At 39.0% G+C, this 16,999-nt stretch overlaps 1 protein-coding gene across 1 annotated transcript in view; it reads right to left on the reverse strand.

Annotated features, from left to right (window-relative positions):
* The window catches only part of IL6ST (interleukin 6 cytokine family signal transducer), a 57,617-nt gene that overhangs the window by 28,858 nt on the left and 11,760 nt on the right, over positions 1 to 16,999 (reverse strand). Inside the window, exons 3-6 of the mRNA XM_017874166.1 lie at positions 11,294 to 11,372; positions 4,641 to 4,946; positions 3,343 to 3,463; positions 1,232 to 1,329 (exon numbers count right to left, since the gene is read on the reverse strand). Of these exons, the coding sequence (XP_017729655.1) occupies positions 1,232 to 1,329; positions 3,343 to 3,463; positions 4,641 to 4,946; positions 11,294 to 11,357 (589 nt within the window). The 5' untranslated portion in view covers positions 11,358 to 11,372. The remainder of the gene's footprint in view (positions 1 to 1,231; positions 1,330 to 3,342; positions 3,464 to 4,640; positions 4,947 to 11,293; positions 11,373 to 16,999) is intronic.

Consider the following 16,999-nt stretch of genomic DNA (forward strand, 5'->3'; position numbering starts at 1 on the left):
TAATTATATAAATTATTCCTTAATTAAAAATATTTATATATAACACTGTTTTTAAAAATAGAAGGATAAACCAAACCCCAAAGTGAACCAAAACAAAAACGGTCAGCCTCTAAGGAGAAGGAAATAAGGCAGAGGATTCAGGAATAGAATATAGACTTTTCTGAACATGTCTTAATACTATTAATAGATTTGACTTTTTGGATTGTTTTATATAATTATTAAGAAAATTCCTAAAATCAAAAGCAAAAGAAACATAAGAACTTGTGTACTGAGGACGTAGTATAACCACATAGAAAGGAACTATTCAAGTAACATTAAAACACAGTAATTTGACTACTACACATCCTTCATAGAGAAAAACAGTCTTAAAATCATTCTTAGTAATCATTTTGTTGGTGCTAATACTGGTATTATTATTCTGCAGCTGCTGTATTAACCATAGGATAAAGCAAATTAATAATTATGTTAGCGTTGTTGTGAACTATGTTTTTCAGTTCATAAGAAAGAAGATGTAGATGTCAGGTGAATGTAATTATGTAAAAACCGATAGTCCTAATTTTAAACTGAAAATATTAGTATGAATTCGTATTTTTAAAAGCTGTATTATATCTCAAACCACAGAACATGTCCCAACTCTTTTGACTGAAAAAATCTAAACACTATGACAAACCAGTAGTGATGAATTCCTGTAGTACCCAGATTGTAGTCTATAAATATTATTTCACACTAAATGAAACCAGAGAGTTTTGGGAAAAGGTTGATTCCAGGTCTGGGTGAGGAAATACATAAGATGAGCCTGTAAAAAAGCATGTTGTATCAAAGAGCTATTAAAGGCTAAGAAAGTTGTGTTAAGTGGTGGTGGGTGCCTATAAACCCAGCCACTCAGGAGGCAGTGAGCCAAGATCACGCCACTTCACTACAGCCTGGTCAAAACAGCAAAACTCTTGTCTCAGAAAAAAAAAAAAAAAAAAAAGGATGAATGAGCCAATTTGAATAAAGTGCCACTGATCAAAGATGGGACAATCCATAATGAATTAAAACACAACAAATATGTTTAAATATAAATTCATAATGAGAAAGAAAACCCTCATTATCTACCTTTGGAGGATACTAGGTAATCAACTAATTATAAAACTGGTAATTAAGGAAAAATATTAAACCTATCTTGCTTCTCTTATCTGAACTGTACTTCAGTGTAAACCACAGCTGATAAAGGCAAGTTTTTCTTTACGTATTTCAGCTAAAACAAACAAAACACAGAATACCACAGTTTTGTAATTTACATACAAATTATAATCAGGATGACAGCTCAAAGCTGTAAGGGAAATACTAGTGGGAAAACAATATGGTTAAATTTTGGAAACATTCTGTTGAGTTATAAAACTTTTCACAAAAGAGTATATACTATATAATCTCATTTATATGAAACATTCTGTAGCAGGAAAAAATTATCTATGGTGAAGAATATCAGACAGGTAGTTGCTCATGGGGTGGGGCAGTTGCTGAGACTGGCTGGGAAGGAGCAGGAGGGAACTTTCTGGGTGTGTTAGTAATGTTCTATGTCTTGATACTGATTTGAGTTACACAGGTGTCTGTACTTGTTAAAACTCACTGAATGATACACTAAGATCTGTGTTTTCACTATATGTAAACTTTATCTGAAAACTATACTGAACTCTAGTTCATGTAAATACCGAAGTGATTAAGAATGAGGTATATTAATGACTGTAACTCACTATGAAATACTGACGTGATTAAGGGTGAGGTATATTAATGACTGCAACTCACTATGAAATACATAAAAAAGATCGATTGAGAGATAGAAGGATGCATAGATAAACAGGTGATAAAGCAAATACAGTAAAATGTTAATTGTAGAATCTAGGTGACGGGTATGCAAGAGAGTGTTCACTGTAAAATTCTTTCAGTTTTTCTGTTTGGAAAAAACAAATGGGAAACTTAGTAAAATAAAGGAATAAGGCTGACAACACCCAAAACCACTGCTCAATCTTAATATCAGAAAAAAGAAAAACAGTGAAACATTATCTGGTCGTTCCTGATAGAAGTACACATCACTCCTACAAAATATTTTTTTTGGGGGGAAAAAAATCAAACCCAAATCTGATGAAATTTGTATATCTAACAGCAATTTTTTGGAAAGAAAAAGACAAGGGGGTCAGGCGTGGTGGCCACGTCTGTAATCCCAACACTTTGGGAGGCGGAGGCAGGCAGATCACGAGGTCAGAAGTTCGAGACCAGCCTGAACAACATGGTGAAACCTGTTTCCATTAAAAACACACACACACAAAAATTAGCTGGGCATAGTGGCACACGCCTGTAATCCCAGCTACTCAGGAGGCTGAAGCAGGAGAATTGCTTGAACCTGGGAAGCTGAGGTTGCACTGAGGATCACGCCACTATACTCCAGCCTGGGTGACCAGCAAGACTCCATTTCAAAAAAAAAAAAAAGACAAGGGAATATGTTAAACAATGTAGTGTATAACAGTTTAACAACTGAATTGTAAGGAAAAAGAATAGAACCTATAGTTCAAGAGACACATGACATAAATTCACATATACACATATTTATGAAACAATGGGGGAAATCAACACTAACTGAAAATGTAATATTTTATATCTGAGTGTAACAATGGTATGTTGTTATGCTTTTTTTTTAAATGTCCTTATCTTTTAGAGATGTGTACTGAAGTATTTTCAGATGAAATGATATGATGTCTGCGATTCTCTCTTCAAGACAATATGGGCAAAGAGTACCTTTGAAACAAGACTGGTCATGAGCTGACCAGTGTTGAAGCTGAATGATGGGTACGTATGGGTATTTATTATACTATTCTTTCTACTTTATTTATTTATTTGTATATTTAGAGATGGAGTCTCACTCTGTTACCCAAGCTGGACTGTAGTGGCATGATCTCGGCTCAGTGCAACCTCCACCTCCTGGATTCAAGTGATTCTCCTGCCTCAACCTCTGAGTCACTGGGATTACAGGCACCTGCCACCATGCCTGGCTAATTTTTGTATTTTTGGTAGAGATGGGGTTTTGCCCTGTTGGCCAGGCTGGTCTTGAACTCCTGACCTCAAGTGATCTGCCTGCCTCAGCCTCCCAGAGTGCTGGGATTACAGGTGTGAGCCACCACGCCTTGGGGATTACAGATGTGAGCCACCACGCCTGGCCTCTTCTTTTATATTTATTTGAAATGTTACAAAATAAAGAATTAAATGTTTTAAAACAGCATTTAATATTATTACTTGGTAAAATAAAATTCCAGCAAAATGACTAACTTAATAAATCTAACATGAAACAAATTTAAAATAACATACCATTCAGATTTTAAAGTGAAGTTTGTCTCCAAGTGTGTTTCCCTTCCACAACTCCACTCACACCTCATTTTCTTTCCCTCATTCACAATGCAACTCAAATTTTTTGGTTTTTCTGGAGGCACTAAAAGGGATTAATTAGCATCTTTCAGAAAGCTTTGTATCCACAAATATTATGCAATTTATATACTACCCAAGGCATTTGCGATCTAGATTAGATGAAAAACTCAAACCCAAGCAAAAAGTACGGCACAATGAAAGGTAGATGAAAATTTCTTTTCTATCCCAACTCTTACACTTCTTTTTAGGTAGTAATACATATACATCCATCCTAACTGTCATCAACTGGTTTGCTTCACATTAATTTTTGACATAAAATCAACTTTCATTTATAACTGGAAAAAATATCAACTGATTTCTCCATTAAGTGTATTTTTAAAAGTAATATTTACATATGTTTGTAAGAGGCAATTAAGTAGAAGTCAAAATGATTCATTTGTATTTCTCTTCTTATTGCTTTCCCAAACTCTGCTGGAAGAAAAGCAAATGCCAAAACAGTAAAGTCTGGGTGATCCACAAATTAGATAACCCACTTTTGGATCATAGTAAGTTAATTTTGTTTACTTTGTTGCTCCAAGGCCAGGCACAGTGGCTCACGCCTGTAACCTCAGCATTTTGGGAGTCTGAGGCAGGTGGATCACCTCAGGTCAGGAGTTTGAGACCAGCCTGGCCAACATGGCGAAACCCCATCTCTACTAAAAATATGAAAAATTAGCCAGGCGTGGTGGCTTATGCCTGTAGTCCCAGCTACTTGGGAGGCTGAGGCAGGAGGATTGCTTGAACCTGGGAGGTGGAGGTTGCAGTGAGCTGAGATCACACCACTGCACTCCAGCCTGAGTGACAGAGCGAGACTCTGTCACCAAAAAAAAAAAAAAAAAAAAAAAGAAAAAAAAGGATTTACTCCAGTATTTGTTCACTTTCTTCAGGTAGCTGCTTTACATGTGCATTTTCTCAGCAATTAAGGGATACTGAGAATTACCATCATTATGTCAATTCAACAATACTTTCTTGTGGTGGGGGGGGTCTCGTGTCAAGTATTTCTCTAGTAAACTGAAACTGCTTGACTTTCAGGAAAGACAGGAGACTTGTAGTTCCTACTTCTAAGCTTATTTTTAAAAAACCAAACATGTCCAAGTCACTAAGTCCACAATTACTACATTTTATAAAGATGAAAGGACAACATTAAAGATGCAGTTCAATAGTCATGACAAAGTCTGAAATAAGACAGAAACAAAACTTACAGCCTGAAATTATTGTGATTCCATAAACATTCTGTTCAAGCTGTCCGAATGTAAGGATGTTGCAAGTGAGCTGAATATTTAATGAAGATATATCTGTAAAGGTGACACTGGATGCTGTTCTGTTTATGATAGTATATTGCTCCTTAGGAATAGTAAAATGGTTTGTTTTCCAGACAATGTAGTTAGCATTTACATGAAAATAATCCATACATTTTTCCTTTAGCACACAAACTGCAGTGAAATTAGAATGAAGTTGTACAACTGGAGATTCAGGACTGATATAACCACATGGATCTAGAAGTTCACCTAAAAAGGAACAATAGAAAATATATAAACGGACTGAATTTTTGTGGTACAAAAAGATATCCAGCTGGTAGCACTCAATGTAGAGTCCCTCAACCTTCACTAAAATATCCCTAAAGACACAGAAAAAGACAATGTACAACTGAAAATTAATGTGATTGGAAATTAATGCCTGAGTTTGTAAAGAAATATACAAATTATAAGGATAATGGAGCTGAATTAAGAAAAACCCATTCGTGCTTTATAGTCCATGGTATAAACTATTTCTTTAAGAAACACAGACTGCCTGCAGCATGATTCATACTTGCCCCACAACCTATCCTGTCCCTCCATTTAGACCCCAGGTCTAAACTAAACTCTCCAGAAAACAGGCAGTGGTAGTCTCCTCCACAGTCCTGAATGCTATTGTGGAGTACAGTTGGGGTCACAGACAGACAGTATACATTGTCCACACATCAAAACTCTGTAGATAACAAAGGAAACAGCAAGGGACCAATACAAAACAGGAAGAATAGAACAAGATGGCCAAATAGTTTAGTTTTAAGAATAAATGCATGGGCCCGGGTGTGGTGGTTTACGTCTATAATCTCAGCACTTTTGGGAGGCCGAGGCAAGAGGATCGCTTGAGTTCAGGAGTTTGAAACCAGCCTGGGCAACATAGGGAGACGCCATCTGTACTAAAAATAAAAAAAATTAGCCGAGTATGGTGGTGCACACCCATAGCTCCAGCTATTCGGGAGGATGAAGTGGGATGATGGTGTGAGCCCAAGGGGTCAAGGTTGTAGTGAGCCACTGCACTCCACCCTGGACAACGGAGTGAAAATAAATGCATGGGATAAGATCCCCTAATTAAAAACAAAGAATCAGCTTGACTAACATGGTAAAATGCCATCTCTACTAAAAATACAAAAATTAGCCGAGTGTCAGGGTGGGCACCTGTAATCCCAGCTGCTTGGGAGGCTGAGGCATGAGAATCACCTGAACCTGGAAAGTGGAGGTTGCAGTGAGCTGACATCAGGCCACTGCACTCCAGCCTGGGAGACAGAGTGAGACTCAGTCTCAAAAAACAAAACAAAACAAAACACAAAGAATCAGATCAGGTAAAAAAAAAAATTAAACACAACTATACACTTTACCTATCACCTACTCCACGTCGATGACATCTCAATCCCTATCTGTAAGCACTAAACCCCCATGCCCATTAGACATATACCTTCAACAGCCCATTAGACATATATCTACCTGAGATATCCCATAGCTATTTTTAAATGAGCATGTCCAAAACTATATGTATCATAATCTTTTCAAACTTACTATTTTTTATTCTTATTTCTCTGCCTCTGCTAACACTACCACTCCCATCTAGACATCTAGGCCAGATACTATGTAGTCATCTTCCAACATCTCTCAGCAGCCTCCTCTAACTTCCAACTTAACAATATTGCACTTTGTTGGTTCTATATGGTTAATAAGCATCCAACCTCTTCTTTACAATGCTACTTTGACTGCTGAAGCACAGGGCACTATATTATATCAGTCTGACCTCCTTCCAGTTTATCTTACATACTACTGTCATGGTTACTGTTCTAAAATAATTATGACATTTTTCTACTTTAAATTATTTAGTGCCTACCTATTATCAAGACAAAAGTCCCAACTATTTGACATGGTTTCATTCTTTTTCTCTAGCTTCAATGTCCACAATTTTAAGGTAGCTTTCCTCAATGAATCCTATTTGCTGTAGGGTTCCTGGGTAGTTACCCATGAAGTTTTTTTGAGATTAAAAATTACTAGCCTGGGCAACACGGCAAAACCCCACCTCTACAAAAAAAAATACAAGTATTAGCCAGGCATGGTGCACATGCCTGTAGTCCCAGCTACTTGGGGGTGAGGGTCAGGTGCTGAGGCAGGAGGACTGCTTGAGCCCAGGAGGTCAAGGCTGCAGTGAGCCCAGGAAAAATTAAAAACAGTTTTTGCAGTCAAAATTGTATCCCCAAATGGAATTCCAGGACCTCTCATAAAGCTTGTAAAATGCAGAGCTGGAATGTGTATTTCTTTGTTTCAAACTTATAATGTGGCCTGTTTATATCACCTTGCTGTTATTTATACATGTCTACTGTAAATCTTAGTGCATATATTACTCTCAATTTCCAATAGTATGGTCCTTCATCTAGTGGAGAATCTCTACTAAGTTACTCTGTGATACTGGGTCAGAACTTACAACTCCCTAGACATCACTTTATTCTTTGGCAAAATCACTTGTTAAACTTCCTTTAAAGTAATTATAGGGACGTTAAATATGAAATATACTCTAGAGTACTAAAAACATAAGACATAATTAGAGACTCAATATGATTAATTTTTACACATAGAGTAAGAGAAATATTAAAAATGGGCAAATGGGTTGGGCACAGTGGCTCACACCTGTAATCCCAGCACTTTGGGAGGCCGAGGCAGGTGGATCACGAAGTCAGGAGATCAAGGCCATTGCGGCTAACACGGTGAAACCCCGTCTCTACTGAAAATACAAAAAATTAGCCAGGCGTGGTGGTGGGCACCTGTAGTCCCAGCTACTCGGAAGGCTGAGGCAGGAGAATGGCATGAACCCAGGAGGCGGAGCTTGCAGTGAGCCAAGATCACACCACTGCACTCCAGCCTGAGTGACAGAGTGAGACTCCACCTCAAAAAAAAAAAAGGGCAAATGTTCCGTTTTTCAAAGTGAGACACAGCTTCACTAAAACCATCCCATGCCAAATTAATCCCATTTCATAGGGCTACCAGGCTGAGATTAAATTGTAAAAAGAAAGTATTTCAATTAAGAAAGGTATCTGATAAAGTTATTTTGAATGTTTATAGGGCAAGATGAAAAAATGTGAATTAGAATACACTATAACTGAGTCGGACGCGGTGGCTCACATCTGTAATCCCAGCACTTTGGGAGGCCGAGGTGGACGGATCACCTGAGGTAAGGAGTTCTAGACCAGCCTGATCAACATGGTGAAACCCTGTCTCTACTAAAAATACAAAAATTACCCGGGTGTGGTGACCTGCACCTGTCATCCTAGCTACTCAGGGGGCTGAGGCAGGAGAATTGCTTGAACCTGAGGGGCGGAGGTTGCAGTGAGCTGAGATTGCGCCACTGTACTCCAGCCTGGGTGACAAATCGAGATTCCATCTCAAAAAAAAAGAAAAAAGAAAAAAAGAAAAACAAAGGAAAAAGAATATACTGTAACTGATATTTCAATGAATATTAAGATATTACTATTTTGCTACTTTTATAGGTTCATACTCATATTTATATTTGATTACCCATATATAAAAATATTGACTAAGAAAAAAGTCAATCAGAGGGTGGTCTTAAGTAGAATATGCTGAAGTGCATGCCCTCAATTCTTGGAGAAGACTGTATTTTAAGAATGGCCACACCTACATATTTATCCCATCCCACATATTCTTCTTACGATGTCACGCACACTCTTTTCATGAAGAGGTGGGGACTGCATTTCCCCAACCACATCAGATCTGTATGGGTGCCTTGTGTCCACTCCAGCCAATGGAGTGTGCTATGAGACTTCAGAGGCTAGATCATTAAAAGAATACAGACTTTAATTAGCTTTCTTTCTCTCTCCTGGGATATCTGCCCTTAGAACCCAGTCACACATTGTAAGAAAGCCAAGGCCATAAAGAAGAGGCCACGTATGGTGTTTTGGACAATAGCCCCAGCCTGCAGATACCATCAACAACAGACATATAAGCGAAGGAGTCTGCAGATGACTCCAGCTCCCAGTTTGAATACTGCAGCTGAAGCCCCAGACATTGTACAACAAAGACGAATTAAGTCTGATTGTGCCTGCCTATCTATAGTCCTGTCCTATACAAACCATGAGAGATATTATTATCATTTTAAGCCTTGAAGATTTGGAGTATTTGTGAGGGACCAACAGGTAACTAATGCAGTCCTGTTATTTTCAACATTTTAATCCACAACTTGGGAAAAGATAGACACATGTGCTTATCAAATTAGCAGAGGACAGGACTACAAACAACTGCTAACACTTCAGATGAAAATGCTGGGATTCAAAACTATGTTGAAAGAGTAGAGTAACAGGCTAAAACTGATAAAATGAAATTAGCAATCCAGGAAATATACCCTATTTAGGTAATAAGAAACATACATAGGGTGAGGGAGAACTAGTTTAAGAGTAACTCATGTAAAAACCACCTGAGAATTTTCACTGATCACTAGCTTAACATGAAACAAGGGTATATCTCAGCTACCACACAGTTACATAACTTTATAAAAATGATGTTCACATCAAAGTAAGTATGAAAGCCACTGTAGTCAGACTGGTTTTGGTATATTACATTTATTTTTTTCATAACAAACTTTTTATTCAAAGACAACAATAACCTTTATAATAAATATGCAGTAACTATCATTTTTATAATGCTTATTGTAGGCCAAGCACTGTCCACATGTTTCCTCTATATTAACTTATTTTTGGTTGCTTTTGAGACAGGGTCTCACTCTGCCACCCAGACTGGAGTGCAGTGGCACAATCTCCACACACTGCAACCTCTGCCTCCCGGGTTCAAGTGACTCTCCCACCTCAGCCTCCCAAGTAGCTGAGACTTTCAGGCATATGCTACCAAGCCCAGATTTTTTTTTTTTTTGAGACAGGGTTTCACTGCCACCCAGACTGGAGTGCAGTGGTGATCTTGGCTCACGGCAACCTCCACCTCCCAGGCTCAAGTGATTCTCCTGCTTCAGCCTCCTGAGCAGCTAGGATTACAGGTGTGTGCCACTACCACCTGGCTAATTTTTGTATTTTTAGTAGATACGGGGTTTCACCATGTTGGCAAGGCTAGTCTCGAACTCCTAACCTCAAATGATCCACCCAACTCGGCCTCCCAAAGTGCTTGGATTACTGGCATGAGCTACCATGCCTGGCCTCTATATTAACTTCTTGAACCCTCACTAATAATCCTAGGAGGTAGTGACCATTATTATCACCATTTCATAGATCAGGAAATTGAGGCACAGAAAATAACTGACCAAGGTCCTATAGCTAGTAAGGGGGAGAGCTGGAATAGTATTATTTATACACACACACACACACACACACACACACACACACACACGTACAGATAAGTATTTTTTACGAGACAGGGTCTTGCTCTGTTACCCAGGATAGAGTGCAATGGCATGATCATGGCTCACTGTGACCTCGAGGTCCAGGGCTCATGATTCTCCTGGCTCAGCCTCCTGAGTAGTTGGGACTAGAGGCGTGACATGTTTGAATCAGTGCCCCCACCCAAATCTCACGTCGTATCATAATCCCCAGTGTTGGAGGTGGGGCCTGGTGGAGAGGCGATTAAATCATAGGGGTGGATTTCTCACTTGGTACTGCCTCGAGATTGTGGATGAGGAATGAGTTCTTGTGAGCTCTGGTCATTTAAAAGTGTGTAGCACCTTCCCTTTCTCGCTCTCTTCCTCCTGTTCTCGCCATGTGAGATGCCTCACTACCCCTTTGCCTTCTGCCATGATTGGATACTTCCCAAAGCCTCCCAGAAGCAGATGCCACCATGCTTCCTGTACAGCCTGCAGAACTGTGAGTCAATTAAACCTTTTCTTTATAAATTACCCAGTCTCAGGTCTTTCTTTATAGCAGTTTGAGAATGGACTAACACTTAGCTAATTTAAAAAAAAAAAAAGAGAGAGAGATGGGGCCTTGCTTTGTTGACCAAGCCGGTCTTGAATTCCTGGACTCAAGTTATTTTCCTGCCTAGGCCTCCCAAAGTTCTGGGATTACAGGTGTGCGCCACCATGCCCAGCCAGTATTCTATTTTAAATGTAATACAGGCAACTAAGTGAAGAATCAGGAAGGTAATCAGCATGCACAGGGTTAAAAGCCAGATCCTATAGAATGACTGGATATCTGGGTAACTGTAGTTTGGGGACGAGGACTTAGAGACACAGGAAAGCAGCCCTTCAATACTTAAAGAGCATGTAGTATGAATGGTGTAAAACTTAACAAGATTTAACAAATTTTCTCCTATTTACTGAAAAACAGAACAACCCACACACTTTTTTCCTTCTCCATTTTAAAGTTATTATTAGTATTGATATACAGCATTTAAGATTACTGAATGACTGTTAACAACTCAAATTATACAAAACAGATTATCGAGAATATTTTATTAAAATCAATTTAAGATATTATTCTCTTGATTATCCTAGAAATAATATATGAACATAATAATTAAACATAAGCTTAATTATCTAATAATATAAAAATATATATACCTAATTTGTGAAGTTAGAAGATAGGGTATTTCATGAACCTTACCTATTGATTCAGTGGTGAGAAAAATAAACAAGGCTGGCACTAGCCAAGTCTGCCACGTCAACATCTTGTGCGGCTATTTCTGCAACAGACACATGTAATATTACTTTTAATATTTTTTCTCTTATATACACATAATTTAAGATACAATCTCGTTTCCACGCTATAGCTATGTTTCTAAAAGGTGGTAACATTCTTATGAGAATGTAGAAAACTTAAGTTTTCACATTATTTTTCTTTATTTCCACTGAAGTTATGGCTATGGAAAACACTGCTAGAAAACATAATCTATACTTTAAGGTTAATTAAAAGAGATATCTTGTTTCTTATGTGAAGTCCTGTATTAGTAAATAACTGTGAGGTTAAGAACTTCAGAGTGACAAATCTCACCATAATATGTCTCCTTAAAAGATACCTGACAAATGGAAAAAGCAGTCTGTAATTCATAGCACGGTCAAAAATTTTCCCTGATATATAAAGAATGCCTACAAATTACTAAAAAATTCTATCACCTAATAGAACAACAGGCAAAAAGATTTGAATAGTTTATAGAAAAGGAAATACAAGTAAATCAAGCATACGAAAAGATACTTTCAACCTCACTCAAAATGAGAGATTAAAAATTATAACTATTCAGATAGGAACGCAAAATGATACAGACACTCTGGTAAACAATTTGGTAGTTTGTTACCAAGTTAAAAGCACACCATAAGACTTGGTATTTCCACTCCAAAGAGTGTACTCCCCCAAATAAAAACATATGCCCACACCAAGACTTATACTCAAATGTTCACGGCAGGTTTATTCTTAAGTCCCAAACTGGAAACAATCCAAATGTCCACCAAATGCTGAACGTATAAACATACATCCAAACAGTGGTAGAGGCATAGAATACTAATCAGCAAACAAACAAAAAAGAGTATGAACTAGTCATAGATGCAGTAGTATAAATGAATCTCAAAAGCATTACACTGAATAAATGAAGCCAGACACAACAGGCTATATATTGTGTAACTCTATTTACAGGAAATTCTTTTTTTTTTTTTTATAAGAGATGGGGGTCTCACTATGTTGCCCAGGCTGTCTCAAACTCCTGCGCTTGAGTGATCCTCCTGCCTCAGCCTCCCAAAGTGCTAGGATTACAGGCATGAGCCATTGTGCCATTGTGCCTCGGAAATTCTTGATACGGCAAAACTAAGGTGACAGAAAGCAGATCCAGGGTTGCCTAGGGCTGAGGTAGAGGCAGCACATGAAAAGGGGCATAAAGGAAATCTGGAGTGATAAAAATAGTCTATGACTTGATTGTGGTGGTAACTATAAGACTCTATACATTTGGCAGGGAGCAGGTGCTCACGCCTGTAACTCCAGCACTTTGGGAGGCTGAGGTGGGCAGATCACTTGAGGTCAGCAGTTCAAGACCAGCCTGGCCAACATGGTGAAACCCCATCTCTATTAAAAATACAGAAATTAGCTGGGCATGGTAGCAGGTGTCTGTGATGCCAGCTACTCGGGAGGCTGAGGCAGGAGAATCGTTTGAACCCGTGAAGCAGAGGTTGCAGTAAGCCTAGATCACGCCACTGGACTCCAGTGTGGGCAACAGAGCGAGACCCCTGTCTCTTTCTCTCTCTCTCTCTCACACACACACACACACACACACACACACACACACACACACACACACAAATGAGCCAGGTGTGGTGGTGTATGCCTGTAGTCCCAGCTACTCATGAGGCTTGAGGTAGAAGAATTGCTTGAACCTTGTGGGCAGAGGCTGCAGTGAGCTGAGATCGCACCACTGCACTCCAGCCTGGGCAACAAAGAGAGACTCTATTTTTTTTTTTTTTTTTTTTGAGACAGAGTCTCGCTCTGTCACCCAGGCTGGAGTACAGTGGCATGATAAAGACTCTATTTTTTAAAAAAAGACTACATTTGTCAAAATTCACTGAATCCTGTGTCAACTATTTCAAAGGCACTGAGATTTTACCTTACTTTCAAGCTAACAAATCAGCCTAACACAGTGTCATGGATACTGGCAAAAGGCATGACATTTTTGAGTCAGAGACAAAGGACTGTATTACTCATAACAGTAGTCAGAGTATCAGCATTTTCTTGTGCCAGCTGCTTGAGTCCCAACTGCCACAGGGCACTGTGAAGTCAGATGACACCTGAACAGGCTATTTCACAGGAAAGAAAGACAGACCTTAAGTAACCCCAGAGTTGAAAAATCTGCAGGAAGCATATCTGCCGTTTACCCTAGAGGGAGACATTATCTCTATCTTTGAAGACTGTAAGTAAACCTGTCCTTTGCTTCATGGCTCTGAGAGTCTGCCTTCCAACATTCTTTAAAAGGTAAGTTGGCCGGGCACGGTGGCTCACGCCTATAATCTTAGCGCTTTAGGAGGCTGAGGCAGGTGGATCACGAGGTCAGGAGTTCAAGACCAGCCTGACCAACATGGTGAAACCCCGTCTCTACTAAAAATACAAAAATTAGCCAGGCGTGGTGGCGGCCGCCTGTAATCCCAGCTACTCAGGAGGCTGAGGCAGACAACTGCTTGAACCCGGGAGGCGGAGGTTACAGTGAGCTGAGGTCACGCCACTGAACTCCAGCCTAGGCGACAGAGCAAGACTCTGTCTCAAAACAAAGTTCAGAAAAAAGGCAGCCATCAGGGGTTTTGCTGATAAGAAATGCAGAAATGTTAGACTCATGGGTTTCCTATCAAGTTGTAACTAAAAAATGGTGAATGTTATTGTTTATAAATTAGACCTTAAAAACAAAATCCGCCCAGATACGGTATAGCCAAAAGAAATGAGTGCTTAATACCTCCAAAGACATGTACAAGAATGTTTACAGAAGTTTTATTCAAAATAGATGAAAAATAAAATCAACCAAACATCTATTTAAACACTAGGATGAATTACGGTATATTCAAGTAACTGAATCACAGCAGTGAAAAACAGTAACAGATACATGCATCATGGACGATTCGCACATATAATACAGAATGAAAGAAATCAGACAGGCTGGACGCAGTGGCCCACACCTATATTATCAGAACTTTGGGGGGCTGGGGGGAAGGACTGCTTGAGGCAAGGAGTTTGAGGCCAGTCTGAACAAAATAGTGAGACCCTGACTCTACAAAAAAATTTAAAAAGAGAAAAAAGGCAAGAAAGTATGTGCTGCATGATTTATTTTATAGAAGTTCAAAAAGAGGCAAAAGTCTACCATGTTTGGTGACAGAAGTCAGAGCAGTTGTTTTTTGTGAGGAAGTGTATAAAAGGGGACATTCTGGGTGCCGAGCATATTCTTTATCTTGATCTGGACAGTGATAAACTCACTGAGCTGTACACTTATGAGTTCTATTTTACAGTATGTAAAAAAAGGTAAATAAACCAAAATCATCCCAATACCATTCTTACATATTATTGTTGGTAAAAATATAAAAACCCAAAAGGTATCAACAGGGTGTTATGAAACTAAGCAATAAAAGTACTGTTACACACTACAGGTTATAGCGTAAATTGGCATAGGCTTCCCAATACATTGTGCACTTTAAAAACTGTCAGTTTCGTTGTTTGTAAATTAGACTTCACTTAAAAACAAAGAAAAAAGCTCTACCCAAACAAGGCAGAGAGCCAGTTTGGCAGTATCAATCAAAATTAAAACACACACATTTGAATCTAATGATTCTACTTTATCCTATAGATATGAACAAAACAACACAGGTACAAAGTTATTCACTGCATTGTTTTTAATAGTAAAAGGTTGAAAAAACCTAATTATGATGGGACACTAAATTATGGTATACCAAAACCAAGCAAATGTAAATACTTGTAGCCATTTAAAAAAAAAAAAGAGGATGCTCTATATGTACAGAAACATAAAGTTATCTAAAATACACTGTTACATTGTTAAGGTACAGAACAATGCATATGCTGTTATTTGCAGGCAAAATAACACATAAGAAAACAAAACACACATCCGTTTCTTTATATATGCATACACTATCTCTAGGAGGATAAAAGTTCAAATACTGGCTGTGACAGGGTATTTGAGAGATCAGGGTGGGAGGGAGACTTTCCACCATATACTCTGCAGCCTTCGAATGTTGACCATGTGAATCTTTAGTACTTATGTAAAAAATGAATTTAAATTAAAAATACTTTAATGTTGGCTAGGTGCAGTGGCTCACGCCTGTAATCCCAGCCTTTGGGGAGGCCGAGATGGGTGGATCATCTGAGGTCAGGAGTTCTAGACCAGCCTGGCCTACATGGTGAACCCCGTCTCTACTGAAAATACAAAAATTAGCTGGGCGGGCGCCTGTAATCCTAGCTACTTGGGAGGCTGAGGCAGGAGAATCGCTTGAACCCGGGAGGCAGAGGTTGCAGTGAACGGAGATGGCGCCACTGCACTCCAGCCTGGGCAACAGAGTGAAACTCTGTCTCAAAAAATAAACAAAATAAATAAATACTTAATGTTGAAACTATTGGGTACTATGCTCACTAACTGGGTGACAGTTCAATCGTACTCCAAACCTCAGCATCACACAATATACTCATGTAAGCTGCATATGTACTCTCTGAACCTAAAAGGAAAGCTAAAATTATTAAAGACAAAACACTTAATGTGTAATTTTTTTCTTCTCAATAAAACTATTAACTCTTCTTGAGAAATGGCTTCCTAGTTCTACACTTGGAACACAATATTGTTTTATTAAATATACATACTAACTTGATTTTATGCACTCCCTAATCATGTAACAGCTTGCCAGCATGCCCAGCTAATTTTTAAAAAAATTTTCTGTAAAGACGGGGGTCTTACTATGTTGCCCAGGCAGGTCCCAAACTCCTGGCCTAAAGCGATCCTCCTTCTTTGGCCACCTGAAGTGTTGGGATTACAGGTGTGAGCCACTGTGCTAAATCAAATGTACTATATTCTTGCAACAAAGCTGCTCCAGAACAAGAGGTCCATGAAAGAATTTATGATTACTTCAAAGCAATTAGATTTGTTTGAGTAGTACCATGGAACACAAGTAAAGGGAACTAGGCAAAGGTAGATTTCACATTTCACATTTAGAAAGTAATCTTTCCTAATTTTTAAAAGATTGTCATGGAGAGGTGATGAAGAAACATCTATTATGGGACTTGATTTCATAGTCCAAACCTAAAAGATGAAGACACAGTAACACTATATAAAATATTTTATGCAATACAGTTAACTTCACTTGGGGCTTGTTTAAAAATTGAAAGAATTGGCCGGGCGCAGTGGCTCAACCCTGTAATCCCAGCACTTTGGGAGGCCGAGACGGGTGGATCACGAGGTCAGGAGATCCAGAACATCCTGGCTAACACGGTGAAACCCCGTCTCTACTAAAAAATACAAAAAACTAGCCGGGCGAGGTGGCTGGCACCTGTAGTCCCAGCTACTCGGGAGGCTGAGGCAGGAGAATGGCATAAACCCGGGAGGCGGAGCTTGCAGTGAGCTGAGATCCGGCCACTGCACTCCAGCCCGGGCAACAGAGCGAGACTCTGTCTCAAAAAAAAAAAAAAAAAATTGAAAGAATTATGGCCGGGTGCGGTGGCTCATGCCTGTAATCCCAGCACTTTGGGAGGCCAAGGCAGGCGGATCACAAGGTCAGGAGTTCAAGACCAGCCTAACCAATATAGTGAAACCCTGTCTGTAATAAAATACAAAATTAGCCGGGCACAGTA

The sequence above is a fragment of the Rhinopithecus bieti genome, unplaced genomic scaffold (genome assembly GCF_001698545.2).
Source record: "Rhinopithecus bieti isolate Rb0 unplaced genomic scaffold, ASM169854v2 scaffold_6513, whole genome shotgun sequence".
Classification (NCBI taxonomy): Eukaryota; Metazoa; Chordata; class Mammalia; order Primates; family Cercopithecidae; genus Rhinopithecus; species Rhinopithecus bieti.